Genomic DNA, 18,531 nt, shown 5'->3' with positions numbered 1-18,531 from the left:
GTCCTGGGTTTGGGATCTCTACTATAATAACAAAGAAAGAACAGGCTGTGTCGGAGGGTAACAAGAAGTTTGCCCAGCTCCACAAAGCCCCAGATCTCCCTTGTAGGATCCCGGTTCTGGTTCTGTTACGACTCCCTTACCGTTCCCCCAGATCGGGCACCGCCTCGGTGACGCCGTCGGCTGACAGGGAGGTCTCATCGGGCATTCCCACCTTCTCCAGGAAGCAGAGGGCGGGGTCGGCCCTCATGGCGCAGTACCGCTCGTAGCCTGGGGGAGGGCAGCAGAGAGAAGGTGTCAACACCAGAATTGGCGCCTATCGGTAACGGCGGCAGGCACAGGCCGCACCGCTGTATCGCAGCGTTAACCCTTCGCAATGTCACATGTTTGTATCCCGAGAAAAAGGAATGCGTTTGTATTTTCTCAGTGAACCCGAAATTCATGTTTCCCGCCTTCTTCCGTATGACTAGTGACAGCTTCATAATTACTTTGCAAACAAAGGGGCGGGGTTATACTAGCACCATTTAGTTAATCTGGCCCTTGCTCTGCGCTCCTCCCCTTCCCATCCTGACACGCTGGCGCGGCCAGGGACCGGAGTACGAGCCTGTGGCAGGGGCCCCGGCGAGAAACGGCGTGACGTCTACACGGCGCGGGCGGCGGCGCCTGCGAGTGGGCTACGCACCGTGTTTATAAACGCCGACCAGGAGAGATTTATCCGCCTCGGTGTCCCACCACTCCACGGGGATCTCCGCGTAGTCTATGTCCGGCAGCAGGACGTCCAGCTCCCTGCGAGAACAGCGGCGGTGTGAATGGTCCCCCCTTCCCAAGCGCAGGCGTTAGGACGGGCACGCAATTAGTGCCGCGATATATTCGGTGACACAAACCGTGGACGGATTGCCACGGTTACGGGACCCTTTTCGTGTTGAGCTGACCGGATTTAACCCAATAATGTCCGTCACGGTCTCAAAGTAGCAGGACGTGTTTATTTTAACATTTATTTATAGGTGTGACGCGGGGGGCGTCTCCTGAGCTGAACCGAATTACTTTCGCCCCCCCGAGGACCCTCTGCTCGCCAAGATACCTCCGTGGGGGGCGCCAGAAGTCGCTACGCATGTTGAAATGTCCTGGTCGCACTTTGCAATAAGAAGCCGCGAGGGATAGCGGCGCGGCTCCCTCCTATTGGCCAACAGGACATTTAAACTGCCACACTAGCCGCAGCTACTCCGGGCGCCCCCCTACGGAGGTCTGTATCTCGGGAAGCAGGGGGTCCCCAGGGCTGAAATTAACGCGGTTCAGCTCCGGAGACCCCCCGCTCAATCCTATAACTGAACAAAAAAAAGAAAGGAACGCGGGAGAGCTTCGGGAAGAGGGGGAGCCTCGGGAAGAGGGGGAGAGCCTCGGGAAGAGGGGGAGCCTCGGGAAGCTTCGGGAAGAGGGGGAGCCTCGGGAAGAGGGGGGAAGTGGGGGAGCCTCGGGAAGAGGGGGGAAGAGGGGGAGCCTCGGGAAGAGGGGGGAAGAGGGGGAGCCTCGGGAAGAGGGGAGAGCCTCGGGAAGAGGGGGAGAGCCTCGGGAAGAGGGGGAGAGCCTCGGTATGAGGGGGAGCCTCGGGAAGAGGGGGAGAGCCTCGGGAAGAGGGGGAGAGCCTCGGTATGAGGGGGAGCCTCGGGAAGAGGGGGAGCCTCGGGAAGAGGGGAGAGCCTCGGGAAGAGGGGGAGAGCCTCGGGAAGAGGGGGAGCTTCGGGAAGAGGAGGAGAGCCTCGGGAAGAGGGGGAGCCTCGGGAAGAGGGGAGAGCCTCGGGAATAGGGGGAGAGCCTCGGGAAGAGGGGGAGAGCCTCGGGAAGAGGGGGAGCTTCGGGAAGAGGGGGAGAGCCTCGGGAAGAGGGGGAGAGCCTCGGTATGAGGGGGAGCCTCGGGAAGAGGGGGAGCCTCGGGAAGAGGGGAGAGCCTCGGGAAGAGGGGAGAGCCTCGGGAAGAGGGGGAGAGCCTCGGGAAGAGGGGGAGCTTCGGGAAGAGGGGGAGAGCCTCGGGAAGAGGGGGAGAGCCTCGGGAAGAGGGGGAGAGCCTCGGGAATAGGGGGAGAGCCTCGGTATGAGGGGGAGCCTCGGGAAGAGGGGGAGAGCCTCGGGAAGAGGGGGAGCCTCGGGAAGAGGGGGAGAGCCTCGGGAAGAGGGGAGAGCCTCGGGAAGAGGGGGAGCCTCGGGAAGAGGGGAGAGCCTCGGGAATAGGGGGAGAGCCTCGGGAATAGGGGGAGAGCCTCGGGAATAGGGGGAGAGCCTCGGGAATAGGGGGAGAGTCTCGGGAAGAGGGGAGAGCCTCGGGAAGAGGGGGAGAGCCTCGGGAAGAGGGGAGAGCCTCGGGAAGAGGGGAGAGCCTCGGGAAGAGGGGAGAGCCTCGGGAAGAGGGGAGAGCCTCGGGAAGAGGGGAGAGCCTCGGGAATAGGGGGAGAGCCTCGGGAATAGGGGGAGAGCCTCGGGAATAGGGGGAGAGTCTCGGGAAGAGGGGGAGCCTCGGTAAGAGGGGGAGAGCCTCGGGAAGAGGGGAAGCGTCGGTAAGAGGGGCAGAGCCTCGGAAAGAGGGGGTGCCTCGGGAAGAAGGGGAGAGCCTCGGGAAGAAGGGGAACCTCATTAAAAGGGGCGAGGCCTTTAATTGGGCTTACCTGGCATGGGCTCCTTCCAAAGCTTTGTCTGCTGCTTCCCCCAAAACCTCCGCCTTCAGGTAATACAGCATCCGCACTCGCAGAAGCACCCTGCAGATAAGGGACATTGGGTTACACCGCACGCCCCATTACAGGGACAGTGTCCCCTGCGTGTTTGTTTTATTAAATATTCCCTGCAAAAAAGAAGCCCCAAATCTGAATGAATAGGGCTGCTAAGCCCGGCTCACTTCGGGACATTAGTAGGTCTCACAGAGCCTGATCTGAGAAGAGGAAGACAAGGATGTTATTTTCCTGATAAGATCCTTTGCGCTGCGCATGGGAAACAGCTCGGTGCTGCCTGGTGGAGAGGGGAACGTGGGAACACACAGCAGCGGTTGCCGTGGGAACACACCGCAGCGGTTGCCGTGGGGACACACCGCAGCGGTTGCCGTGGGGACACTGCCGCAGGCTTCGGGTTTAGTGGCTTAAAAATTAAAATAAAAACAGGTAGGAAAAAAAAAAACCCCCACCCCCGTAAGGGTCAATTATTTGCTTTAACCCTTTGAGTGCCAGAACAGGTCGCGGTACCCGAGAGCCACGGCCCCGTGTACACTGTCGCACGGCTGCTATCAATAGCGGTTCCGTGACCATGGCGGCCATTTTACAGGAAACTTCTCACTTCTCTCTTCCCCCTCTCCCTCCTTCCACCCCCCCTACTTCCTCCTATACCCCCTCTCCCTTCCACCCCCTTTCCCTCCTCCCACACCCCCGCCTTCATCCCGCCCCCCCTCTCCCTCCTTCCTCCCGCCCCTCTCTCCTTCCTCCCACCCCCCCTCCATCATCCCAACCCCCCTCTCCCTCCTCCCTCCCACCTCACTCCTTCCTCCAACCTCCCTTCTCCCTCCTTCCTTCCACATCCCTTCTCCCTCCTTTCTCCTTCCTCCCTTTTTCCTCCCACCTCCCCCCCACCGCCTCTCCCTCCTTCCTTCCACACCCCCCCTCCCCACACGTACTTATTACAGTGCTGCTTGAGATGCTTCTTGTAGCTGTCGTCATGCAGAACGATATCAGGGTTGCAGCTCGCCAGCCAGTCCGCGTTCTTTATCTCCGGGAGAAGCATCTGGCTCTTCATTTTCTTCCCTTTCCTTCCCCTGGGAACCGGGGCCGACAAACCTGCAATCAAACACATCCCACAGTCAGCATCCTAAGGGCGACACACATCCCACAATCAGCATTCAAAGGGCGACCCACATCCCACAATCAGCTTCCTAAGGGCGACACACATCCCACAATCAGCATTCAAAGGGCGACACACATCCCACAATCAGCTTCCTAAGGGCGACCCACATCCCACAATCAGCTTCCTAAGGGCGACCCATATCCCACAATGAGCTTCCTAAGGACGACCCACATCCCACAATCAGCTTCCTAAGGGCGACCTACATCCCACAATCAGCATCCTAAATACGACCCACATCCCACAATCAGCTTCCTAAGGGCGACCCACATCCCACAATCAGCTTCCTAAGGGCGACACACATCCCACAATCAGCATTCAAAGGCCGACCCACATCCCACAATCAGCTTCCTAAGGGCGACCCACATCCCACAATCAGCTTCCTAAGGGCGACACACATCCCACAATCAGCATCCCAAGGGCGACACACATCCCACAATGAGCTTCCTAAGGACGACCCATATCCCACAATCAGCATCCTAAGGGCGACACACATCCCACAATCAGCATTCAAAGGCCGACCCACATCCCACAATCAGCTTCCTAAGGGCGACACACATCCCACAATCAGCATCCTAAGGGCGACACACATCCCACAATCAGCTTCCTAAGGACGACCCACATCCCACAATCAGCTTCCTAAGGGCGACCCACATCCCACAATCAGCTTCCTAAGGGCGACCCACATCCCACAATCAGCTTCCTAAGGGCGACCCATATCCCACAATGAGCTTCCTAAGGACGACCCACATCCCACAATCAGCTTCCTAAGGGCGACCCACATCCCACAATCAGCATCCTAAATACGACCCACATCCCACAATCAGCTTCCTAAGGGCGACCCACATCCCACAATCAGCTTCCTAAGGGCGACCCACATCCCACAATCAGCTTCCTAAGGGCGACCCACATCCCACAATCAGCTTCCTAAGGGCGACCCACATCCCACAATCAGCATCCTAAATACGACCCACATCCCACAATCAGCATCCTAAATACGACCCACATCCCACAATCAGCTTCCTAAATACAACACACATCCCACAATCAGCATCCTAAGGGTGACCCACATCCCACAATCAGCTTCCTAAGGGCGACCCACATCCCACAATCAGCATCCTAAATACGACCCACATCCCACAATCAGCTTCCTAAATACGACCCACATCCCACAATCAGCATCCTAAGGACGACCCACATCCCACAATCGTTATCCTAAGGACGACCCACATCCCACAATCGTTATCCTAAGGTCGACCCACATCCCACAATCAGCCTCCTAAGGACGACCCACATCCCACAATCAGCTTCCTAAGGGCGACCCACATCTCACAATCAGCTTCCTAAGGGCGACCCACATCCCACAATCAGCTTCCTAAGGACGACCCACATCCCACAATCAGCTTCCTAAGGGCGACCCACATCCCACAATGAGCTTCCTAAGGACGACCCACATCCAACAATCAGCTTCCTAAGGGCGACCCACATCCCACAATCAGCTTCCTAAGGACGACTCACATCCCACAATCAGCTTCCTAAGGGCGACCCACATCCCACAATCAGCTTCCTAAGGGCGACCCACATCCCACAATCAGCATCCTAAGGGCGACCCACATCCCACAATCAGCATCCTAAATACGACCCGCATCCCACAATCAGCTTCCTAAGGGCGACCCACATCCCACAATCAGCTTCCTAAGGGCGACCCACATCCCACAATCAGCTTCCTAAGGGCGACCCACATCCCACAATCAGCTTCCTAAGGGCGACCCACATCCCACAATCAGCATCCTAAATACGACCCACATCCCACAATCAGCATCCTAAGGGCGACCCACATCCCACAATCAGCTTCCTAAATACGACCCACATCCCACAATCAGCATCCTAAGGGTGACCCACATCCCACAATCAGCTTCCTAAGGGCGACCCACATCCCACAATCAGCATCCTAAATACGACCCACATCCCACAATCAGCTTCCTAAATACGACCCACATCCCACAATCAGCATCCTAAGGACGACCCACATCCCACAATCGTTATCCTAAGGACGACCCACATCCCACAATCGTTATCCTAAGGTCGACCCACATCCCACAATCAGCATCCTAAGGACGACCCACATCCCACAATCAGCTTCCTAAGGGCGACCCACATCTCACAATCAGCTTCCTAAGGGCGACCCACATCCCACAATCAGCTTCCTAAGGACGACCCACATCCCACAATCAGCTTCCTAAGGGCGACCCACATCCCACAATGAGCTTCCTAAGGACGACCCACATCCCACAATCAGCTTCCTAAGGGTGACCCACATCCCACAATCAGCTTCCTAAGGACGACTCACATCCCACAATCAGCTTCCTAAGGGCGACCCACATCCCACAATCAGCTTCCTAAGGGCGACCCACATCCCACAATCAGCATCCTAAGGGCGACCCACATCCCACAATCAGCATCCTAAATACGACCCACATCCCACAATCAGCTTCCTAAGGGCGACCCACATCCCACAATCAGCTTCCTAAGGGCGACCCACATCCCACAATCAGCTTCCTAAGGGCGACCCACATCCCACAATCAGCTTCCTAAGGGCGACCCACATCCCACAATCAGCATCCTAAATACGACCCACATCCCACAATCAGCATCCTAAGGGCGACCCACATCCCACAATCAGCTTCCTAAGGGTGACCCACATCCCACAATCAGCTTCCTAAGGACGACCCACATCCCACAATCAGCTTCCTAAGGGCGACCCACATCTCACAATCAGCTTCCTAAGGGCGACCCACATCCCACAATCAGCTTCCTAAGGACGACCCACATCCCACAATCAGCTTCCTAAGGGCGACCCACATCCCACAATGAGCTTCCTAAGGACGACCCACATCCCACAATCAGCTTCCTAAGGGCGACCCACATCCCACAATCAGCTTCCTAAGGACGACTCACATCCCACAATCAGCTTCCTAAGGGCGACCCACATCCCACAATCAGCTTCCTAAGGGCGACCCACATCCCACAATCAGCATCCTAAGGGCGACCCACATCCCACAATCAGCATCCTAAATACGACCCGCATCCCACAATCAGCTTCCTAAGGGCGACCCACATCCCACAATCAGCTTCCTAAGGGCGACCCACATCCCACAATCAGCATCCTAAATACGACCCACATCCCACAATCAGCTTCCTAAGGGCGACCCACATCCCACAATCAGCTTCCTAAGGGCGACCCACATCCCACAATCAGCTTCCTAAGGGCGACCCACATCCCACAATCAGCTTCCTAAGGGCGACCCACATCCCACAATCAGCATCCTAAATACGACCCACATCCCACAATCAGCATCCTAAGGGCGACCCACATCCCACAATCAGCTTCCTAAATACGACCCACATCCCACAATCAGCATCCTAAGGGCGACCCACATCCCACAATCAGCATCCTAAGGACGACCCACATCCCACAATAGTTATCCTAAGGACGACCCACATCCCACAATCGTTATCCTAAGGTCGACCCACATCCCACAATCAGCATCCTAAGGACGACCCACATCCCACAATCAGCTTCCTAAGGGCGACCCACATCTCACAATCAGCTTCCTAAGGGCGACCCACATCCCACAATCAGCTTCCTAAGGACGACCCACATCCCACAATCAGCTTCCTAAGGGCGACCCACATCCCACAATGAGCTTCCTAAGGACGACCCACATCCCACAATCAGCTTCCTAAGGGCGAACCACATCCCACAATCAGCTTCCTAAGGACGACTCACATCCCACAATCAGCTTCCTAAGGGCGACCCACATCCCACAATCAGCTTCCTAAGGGCGACCCACATCCCACAATCAGCATCCTAAGGGCGACCCACATCCCACAATCAGCATCCTAAATACGACCCACATCCCACAATCAGCTTCCTAAGGGCGACCCACATCCCACAATCAGCTTCCTAAGGGCGACCCACATCCCACAATCAGCTTCCTAAGGGCGACCCACATCCCACAATCAGCTTCCTAAGGGCGACCCACATCCCACAATCAGCATCCTAAATACGACCCACATCCCACAATCAGCATCCTAAGGGCGACCCACATCCCACAATCAGCTTCCTAAATACGACCCACATCCCACAATCAGCATCCTAAGGACGACCCACATCCCACAATCGTTATCCTAAGGACGACCCACATCCCACAATCGTTATCCTAAGGTCGACCCACATCCCACAATCAGCCTCCTAAGGACGACCCACATCCCACAATCAGCTTCCTAAGGGCGACCCACATCTCACAATCAGCTTCCTAAGGGCGACCCACATCCCACAATCAGCTTCCTAAGGGCGACCCACATCCCACAATGAGCTTCCTAAGGACGACCCACATCCCACAATCAGCTTCCTAAGGGCGACCCACATCCCACAATCAGCTTCCTAAGGACGACTCACATCCCACAATCAGCTTCCTAAGGGCGACCCACATCCCACAATCAGCTTCCTAAGGGCGACCCACATCCCACAATCAGCATCCTAAGGGCGACCCACATCCCACAATCAGCATCCTAAATACGACCCGCATCCCACAATCAGCTTCCTAAGGGCGACCCACATCCCACAATCAGCTTCCTAAGGGCGACCCACATCCCACAATCAGCTTCCTAAGGGCGACCCACATCCCACAATCAGCTTCCTAAGGGCGACCCACATCCCACAATCAGCATCCTAAATACGACCCACATCCCACAATCAGCATCCTAAGGGCGACCCACATCCCACAATCAGCTTCCTAAATACGACCCACATCCCACAATCAGCATCCTAAGGGTGACCCACATCCCACAATCAGCTTCCTAAGGGCGACCCACATCCCACAATCAGCATCCTAAATACGACCCACATCCCACAATCAGCTTCCTAAATACGACCCACATCCCACAATCAGCATCCTAAGGACGACCCACATCCCACAATCGTTATCCTAAGGACGACCCACATCCCACAATCGTTATCCTAAGGTCGACCCACATCCCACAATCAGCATCCTAAGGACGACCCACATCCCACAATCAGCTTCCTAAGGGCGACCCACATCTCACAATCAGCTTCCTAAGGGCGACCCACATCCCACAATCAGCTTCCTAAGGACGACCCACATCCCACAATCAGCTTCCTAAGGGCGACCCACATCCCACAATGAGCTTCCTAAGGACGACCCACATCCCACAATCAGCTTCCTAAGGGCGACCCACATCCCACAATCAGCTTCCTAAGGACGACTCACATCCCACAATCAGCTTCCTAAGGGCGACCCACATCCCACAATCAGCTTCCTAAGGGCGACCCACATCCCACAATCAGCATCCTAAGGGCGACCCACATCCCACAATCAGCATCCTAAATACGACCCACATCCCACAATCAGCTTCCTAAGGGCGACCCACATCCCACAATCAGCTTCCTAAGGGCGACCCACATCCCACAATCAGCTTCCTAAGGGCGACCCACATCCCACAATCAGCTTCCTAAGGGCGACCCACATCCCACAATCAGCATCCTAAATACGACCCACATCCCACAATCAGCATCCTAAGGGCGACCCACATCCCACAATCAGCTTCCTAAGGGTGACCCACATCCCACAATCAGCTTCCTAAGGACGACCCACATCCCACAATCAGCTTCCTAAGGGCGACCCACATCTCACAATCAGCTTCCTAAGGGCGACCCACATCCCACAATCAGCTTCCTAAGGACGACCCACATCCCACAATCAGCTTCCTAAGGGCGACCCACATCCCACAATGAGCTTCCTAAGGACGACCCACATCCCACAATCAGCTTCCTAAGGGCGACCCACATCCCACAATCAGCTTCCTAAGGACGACTCACATCCCACAATCAGCTTCCTAAGGGCGAACCACATCCCACAATCAGCTTCCTAAGGGCGACCCACATCCCACAATCAGCATCCTAAGGGCGACCCACATCCCACAATCAGCATCCTAAATACGACCCGCATCCCACAATCAGCTTCCTAAGGGCGACCCACATCCCACAATCAGCTTCCTAAGGGCGACCCACATCCCACAATCAGCTTCCTAAGGGCGACCCACATCCCACAATCAGCTTCCTAAGGGCGACCCACATCCCACAATCAGCATCCTAAATACGACCCACATCCCACAATCAGCATCCTAAGGGCGACCCACATCCCACAATCAGCTTCCTAAATACGACCCACATCCCACAATCAGCATCCTAAGGGTGACCCACATCCCACAATCAGCTTCCTAAGGGCGACCCACATCCCACAATCAGCATCCTAAATACGACCCACATCCCACAATCAGCTTCCTAAATACGACCCACATCCCACAATCAGCATCCTAAGGACGACCCACATCCCACAATCGTTATCCTAAGGACGACCCACATCCCACAATCGTTATCCTAAGGTCGACCCACATCCCACAATCAGCATCCTAAGGACGACCCACATCCCACAATCAGCTTCCTAAGGGCGACCCACATCTCACAATCAGCTTCCTAAGGGCGACCCACATCCCACAATCAGCTTCCTAAGGACGACCCACATCCCACAATCAGCTTCCTAAGGGCGACCCACATCCCACAATGAGCTTCCTAAGGACGACCCACATCCCACAATCAGCTTCCTAAGGGCGACCCACATCCCACAATCAGCTTCCTAAGGACGACTCACATCCCACAATCAGCTTCCTAAGGGCGACCCACATCCCACAATCAGCTTCCTAAGGGCGACCCACATCCCACAATCAGCATCCTAAGGGCGACCCACATCCCACAATCAGCATCCTAAATACGACCCACATCCCACAATCAGCTTCCTAAGGGCGACCCACATCCCACAATCAGCTTCCTAAGGGCGACCCACATCCCACAATCAGCTTCCTAAGGGCGACCCACATCCCACAATCAGCTTCCTAAGGGCGACCCACATCCCACAATCAGCATCCTAAATACGACCCACATCCCACAATCAGCATCCTAAGGGCGACCCACATCCCACAATCAGCTTCCTAAATACGACCCACATCCCACAATCAGCTTCCTAAGGGTGACCCACATCCCACAATCAGCTTCCTAAGGGCGACCCACATCCCACAATCAGCTTCCTAAATACGACCCACATCCCACAATCAGCTTCCTAAGGGCGACCCACATCCCACAATGAGCTTCCTAAGGACGACCCACATCCCACAATCAGCTTCCTAAATACGACCCACATCCCACAATCAGCTTCCTAAGGGTGACCCACATCCCACAATCAGCTTCCTAAGGGCGACCCACATCCCACAATCAGCATCCTAAATACGACCCACATCCCACAATCAGCTTCCTAAGGGCGACCCACATCCCACAATCAGCTTCCTAAGGTCGACCCACATCCCACAATCAGCATCCTAAGGACGACCCACATCCCACAATCGTTATCCTAAGGCCGACCCACATCCCACAATCGTTATCCTAAGGTCGACCCACATCCCACAATCAGCATCCTAAGGACGACCCACATCCCACAATCAGCTTCCTAAGGGCGACCCACATAACACAATGAGCTTCCTAAGGGCGACCCACATCCCACAATCAGCTTCCTAAGGACGACCCACATCCCACAAACAGCTTCCTAAGGACGACTCACATCCCACAATCAGCTTCCTAAGGGCGACCCACATCCCACAATCAGCTTCCTAAGGGCGACCCACATCCCACAATCAGCTTCCTAAATACGACCCACATCCCACAATCAGCTTCCTAAGGGCGACCCACATCCCACAATCAGCTTCCTAAGGGCGACCCACATCCCACAATCAGCTTCCTAAGGGCGACCCACATCCCACAATCAGCTTCCTAAGGGCGACCCACATCCCACAATCAGCATCCTAAATACGACCCACATCCCACAATCAGCATCCTAAGGGCGACCCACATCCCACAATCAGCTTCCTAAATACGACCCACATCCCACAATCAGCATCCTAAGGGTGACCCACATCCCACAATCAGCTTCCTAAGGGCGACCCACATCCCACAATCAGCATCCTAAATACGACCCACATCCCACAATCAGCTTCCTAAATACGACCCACATCCCACAATCAGCATCCTAAGGACGACCCACATCCCACAATCGTTATCCTAAGGACGACCCACATCCCACAATCGTTATCCTAAGGTCGACCCACATCCCACAATCAGCATCCTAAGGACGACCCACATCCCACAATCAGCTTCCTAAGGGCGACCCACATCTCACAATCAGCTTCCTAAGGGCGACCCACATCCCACAATCAGCTTCCTAAGGACGACCCACATCCCACAATCAGCTTCCTAAGGGCGACCCACATCCCACAATGAGCTTCCTAAGGACGACCCACATCCCACAATCAGCTTCCTAAGGGCGACCCACATCCCACAATCAGCTTCCTAAGGACGACTCACATCCCACAATCAGCTTCCTAAGGGCGACCCACATCCCACAATCAGCTTCCTAAGGGCGACCCACATCCCACAATCAGCATCCTAAGGGCGACCCACATCCCACAATCAGCATCCTAAATACGACCCACATCCCACAATCAGCTTCCTAAGGGCGACCCACATCCCACAATCAGCTTCCTAAGGGCGACCCACATCCCACAATCAGCTTCCTAAGGGCGACCCACATCCCACAATCAGCTTCCTAAGGGCGACCCACATCCCACAATCAGCATCCTAAATACGACCCACATCCCACAATCAGCATCCTAAGGGCGACCCACATCCCACAATCAGCTTCCTAAATACGACCCACATCCCACAATCAGCCTCCTAAGGGTGACCCACATCCCACAATCAGCTTCCTAAGGGCGACCCACATCTCACAATCAGCTTCCTAAATACGACCCACATCCCACAATCAGCTTCCTAAGGGCGACCCACATCCCACAATGAGCTTCCTAAGGACGACCCACATCCCACAATCAGCTTCCTAAATACGACCCACATCCCACAATCAGCTTCCTAAGGGTGACCCACATCCCACAATCAGCTTCCTAAGGGCGACCCACATCCCACAATCAGCATCCTAAATACGACCCACATCCCACAATCAGCTTCCTAAGGGCGACCCACATCCCACAATCAGCTTCCTAAGGTCGACCCACATCCCACAATCAGCATCCTAAGGACGACCCACATCCCACAATCGTTATCCTAAGGCCGACCCACATCCCACAATCGTTATCCTAAGGTCGACCCACATCCCACAATCAGCATCCTAAGGACGACCCACATCCCACAATCAGCTTCCTAAGGGCGACCCACATAACACAATGAGCTTCCTAAGGGCGACCCACATCCCACAATCAGCTTCCTAAGGACGACCCACATCCCACAATCAGCTTCCTAAGGACGACTCACATCCCACAATCAGCTTCCTAAGGGCGACCCACATCCCACAATCAGCTTCCTAAGGGCGACCCACATCCCACAATCAGCTTCCTAAATACGACCCACATCCCACAATCAGCTTCCTAAGGGCGACCCACATCCTACAATCAGCTTCCTAAGGGCGAGCCACATCCCACAATCAGCTTCCTAAGGGCGACACACATCCCACAATCAGCTTCCTAAGGGCGACCTACATCCCACAATCAGCTTCCTAAGGGCGACCCACATCCCACAATCAGCTTCCTAAGGACGACCCACATCCCACAATCAGCTTCCTAAGGGCGACCCATATCCCACAATCAGCTTCCTAAGGACGACCCACATCCCACAATCAGCTTCCTAAGGGCGACCCACATCCCACAATCAGCTTCCTAAGGGCGACCCACATCCCACAATCAGCTTCCTAAGGGCGACCCACATCCCACAATCAGCTTCCTAAGGGCGACCCATATCCCACAATGAGCTTCCTAAGGACGACCCACATCCCACAATCAGCTTCCTAAGGGCGACCCACATCCCACAATCAGCTTCCTAAATACGACCCACATCCCACAATCAGCTTCCTAAGGGCGACCCACATCCCACAATCAGCTTCCTAAGGGCGACCCACATCCCACAATCAGCTTCCTAAGGGCGACCCACATCCCACAATCAGCTTCCTAAGGGCGACCCACATCCCACAATCAGCTTCCTGAGGGCGACCCACATCCCACAATCAGCTTCCTAAGGGCGACCCACATCCCACAATCAGCTTCCTAAGGACGACCCACATCCCACAATGAGCTTCCTAAGGGCGACCCACATCCCACAATCGTTATCCTAAGGGCGACCCACATCCCACAATCAGCTTCCTAAGGGCGACCCATATCCCACAATCAGCTTCCTAAGGACGACCCACATCCCACAATCAGCTTCCTAAGGGCGACCCACATCCCACAATCAGCTTCCTAAGGGCGACCCACATCCCACAATCAGCTTCCTAAGGGCGACCCACATCCCACAATCAGCTTCCTAAGGGCGACCCATATCCCACAATCAGCTTCCTAAGGGCGACCTACATCCCACAATCAGCTTCCTAAGGGCGACCCATATCCCACAATGAGCTTCCTAAGGACGACCCACATCCCACAATCAGCTTCCTAAGGGCGACCCACATCCCACAATCAGCTTCCTAAGGGCGACCCATATCCCACAATCAGCTTCCTAAGGGCGACCCACATCCCACAATCAGCTTCCTAAGGGCGACCCATATCCTACAATGAGCTTCCTAAGGATGACCCACATCCCACAATCAGCATCCTAAGGGCGACCCACATCCCACAATGAGCTTCCTAAATACGACCCACATCCCACAATCAGCTTCCTAAGGACGACCCACATCCCACAATCAGCTTCCTAAGGGCGACACACATCCCACAATCAGCATTCATAGGCCGACCCACATCCCACAATCAGCATCCTAAGGGCGACACACATCCCACAATCAGCATTCAAAGGCCGACCCACATCCCACAATCAGCTTCCTAAGGGCGACACACATCCCACAATCAGCTTCCTAAGGGCGACCCATATCCCACAATCAGCTTCCTAAGGACGACCCACATCCCACAATCAGCTTCCTAAGGGCGACCCACATCCCACAATCAGCTTCCTAAGGGCGACCCATATCCCACAATCAGCTTCCTAAGGGCGACCTACATCCCACAATCAGCTTCCTAAGGGCGACCCATATCCTACAATGAGCTTCCTAAGGATGACCCACATCCCACAATGAGCTTCCTAAGGGCGACCCACATCCCACAATGAGCTTCCTAAATACGACCCACATCCCACAATCAGCTTCCTAAGGACGACCCACATCCCACAATCAGCTTCCTAAGGACGACCCACATCCCACAATCAGCATCCTAAGGGCGACGCATATCCCACAATGAGCTTCCTAAGGACGACTCACATCCCACAATCAGCTTCCTAAGGGCGACCCATATCCCACAATCAGCATCCTAAGGATGACCCACATCCCACAATCAGCTTCCTAAGGACGACCCACATCCCACAATCAGCTTCCTAAGGGCGACCCACATCCCACAATCAGCTTCCTAAGGACGACCAACATCCCACAATCAGCATCCTAAGGGCGACCCACATCCCACAATCAGCATCCTAAGGACGACCCACATCCCACAATCAGCTTCCTAAGGACGACCCACATCCCACAATCAGCTTCCTAAGGGCGACCCATATCCCACAATCAGCTTCCTAAGGGCGACCCACATCCCACAATCAGCTTCCTAAGGGCGACCCATATCCCACAATGAGCTTCCTAAGGACGACCCACATCCCACAATCAGCTTCCTAAGGGCGACCCATATCCCACAATGAGTTTCCTAAATACGACCCACATCCCACAATCAGCTTCCTAAGGACGACCCACATCCCACAATCAGCTTCCTAAATACGACCCACATCCCACAATCAGCATCCTAAGTACGACCCACATCCCACAATCAGCATCCTAAGGGCGACCCACATCCCACAATCAGCATCCTAAGGGCGACCCACATCCCACAATCAGCTTCCTAAGGGCGACCCACATCCCACAATCAGCTTCCTAAGGGCGACCCACATCCCACAATCAGCTTCCAAAGGACGACCCACATCCCACAATCAGCTTCCTAAGGGCGACCCACATCCCACAATCAGCTTCCTAAGGGCGACCCACATCCCACAATCAGCTTCCTAAATACGACCCACATCCCACAATCAGCTTCCTAAGGGCGACCCACATCCCACAATCAGCTTCCTAAGGGCGACCCACATCCCACAATCAGCTTCCTAAATACGACCCACATCCCACAATCAGCATCCTAAGGGCGACCCACATCCCACAATCAGCATCTTAAGGGCGACCCACATCCCACAATCAGCTTCCTAAGGGCAACCCACATCCCACAATCAGCTTCCTAAGGGCGACCCACATCCCACAATCAGCTTCCTAAATACGACCCACATCCCACAATCAGCATCCTAAGGGCGACCCACATCCCACAATCAGCATCTTAAGGGCGACCCACATCCCACAATCAGCTTCCTAAGGGCGACCCACATCCCACAATCAGCTTCCTAAGGGCGACCCACATCCCACAATCAGCTTCCTAAATACGACCCACATCCCACAATCAGCTTCCTAAATACGACCCACATCCCACAATCAGCTTCCTAAGGGCGACCCACATCCCACAATCTGCTTCCTAAGGGCGACCCACATCCCACAATCGGCATCCTAAATACGACCCACATCCCACAATCAGCTTCCTAAGGGCGACACACATCCCACAATCAGCTTCCTAAGGGCGACCCACATCCCACAATCAGCTTCCTAAGGGCGACTCACATCCCACAATCAGCTTCCTAAGGGCGACCCACATCCCACAATCAGCTTCCTAAGGGCGACCCACATCCCACAATCAGCTTCCTAAGGGCGACCCACATCCCACAATCAGCTTCTTAAATACGACCCATATCCCACAATCTGCTTCCTAAATACGACCCACATCCCACAATCAGCTTCCTAAATACGACCCACATCCCACAATCAGCTTCCTAAGGGCGACCCACATCCCACAATCAGCTTCCTAAATACGACCCATATCCCACAATCAGTTTCCTAAGGGCGACCCACATCCCACAATCAGCTTCCTAAATACGACCCACATCCCACAATCAGCTTCCTAAGGGCGACTCACATCCCACAATCAGCTTCCTAAATACGACCCACATCCCACAATCAGCTTCCTAAATACGACCCACATCCCACAATCAGCTTCCTAAATACGACCCACATCCCACAATCAGCTTCCTAAGGGCGACCCACATCCCACAATCAGCTTCCTAAATACGACCCACATCCCACAATCAGCTTCCTAAGGACGACCCACATCCCACAATCAGCTTCCTAAGGGCGACCCACATCCCACAATCTGCTTCCTAAATACGACCCACATCCCACAATCAGCTTCCTACGGGCGACCCACATCCCACAATCAGCTTCCTAAGGGCGACCCACATCCCACAATCAGCTTCCTAAGGGCGACCCACATCCCACAATCAGCTTCCTAAGGGTGACACACATCCCACAATCAGCATCCTAAGGGCAACACACATCCCACAATCAGCTTCCTAAATACGACCCACATCCCACAATCAGCTTCCTAAGTACTTCCTAAGGGCGACCCACATCCCACAATCAGCTTCCTAAATACGACCCATATCCCACAATCAGTTTCCTAAGGGCGACCCACATCCCACAATCAGCTTCCTAAATACGACCCACATCCCACAATCAGCTTCCTAAGGGCGACTCACATCCCACAATCAGCTTCCTAAATACGACCCACATCCCACAATCAGCTTCCTAAGGGCGACCCACATCCCACAATCAGCTTCCTAAATACGACCCACATCCCACAATCAGCTTCCTAAATACGACCCACATCCCACAATCAGCTTCCTAAGGGCGACCCACATCCCACAATCAGCTTCCTAAATACGACCCACATCCCACAATCAGCTATCTAAATACGACCCACATCCCACAATCAGCTTCCTAAATACGACCCACATCCCACAATCAGCTTCCTAAGGGCGACCCACATCCCACAATCGTTATCCTAAGGGCGACACACATCCCACAACCAGCTTCCTAAGGGCGACACACATCCCACAACCAGCTTCCTAAATACGACCCTTATCCCACAATCAGCTTCCTAAGGGCGACCCACATCCCACAATCAGCATCCTAAATACGACCCACATCCCACAATCAGCATCCTAAGGACGACCCACATCCCTCAATCAGCATCCTAAATACGACCCACATCCCACAATCGGCATCCTAAGGACGACCCACATCCCACAATCGGCTTCCTAAGGACGACCCACATCCCACAATCAGCTTCCTAAATACGACCCACATCCCACAATCAGCTTCCTAAATACGACCCACATCCCACAATCAGCTTCCTAAATACGACTCACATCCCACAATCAGCATCCTAAGGGCGACTCACATCCCACACTCAGCTTCCTAAATACGACCCACATCCCACAGGAGTGGAGTTGAGTCCCGCTGCCTCAAGTCCTTTTACTGTAATACATGTAGTACTAGCAGCACTATT

At 54.5% G+C, this 18,531-nt stretch overlaps 1 protein-coding gene across 5 annotated transcripts in view; it reads right to left on the bottom strand.

Moving 5' to 3' along the window:
* The window catches only part of CHD6 (chromodomain helicase DNA binding protein 6), a 189,724-nt gene that overhangs the window by 57,263 nt on the left and 113,930 nt on the right, over positions 1 to 18,531 (bottom strand). For all 5 annotated transcript variants that reach the window (XM_075571929.1, XM_075571932.1, XM_075571933.1 and 2 more), the window contains 4 exons: positions 3,647 to 3,806; positions 2,655 to 2,744; positions 680 to 783; positions 141 to 267 (listed from right to left, as the gene is read on the bottom strand). In XM_075571929.1, the coding sequence (XP_075428044.1) occupies positions 141 to 267; positions 680 to 783; positions 2,655 to 2,744; positions 3,647 to 3,806 (481 nt within the window). The remainder of the gene's footprint in view (positions 1 to 140; positions 268 to 679; positions 784 to 2,654; positions 2,745 to 3,646; positions 3,807 to 18,531) is intronic.

This window comes from Ascaphus truei, chromosome 15 (assembly GCF_040206685.1).
Source record: "Ascaphus truei isolate aAscTru1 chromosome 15, aAscTru1.hap1, whole genome shotgun sequence".
NCBI lineage: Eukaryota > Metazoa > Chordata > Amphibia > Anura > Ascaphidae > Ascaphus > Ascaphus truei.
Note: the sequence above shows the minus strand (reverse complement) of the source record. Positions and strands in the feature narration are given on the sequence as shown.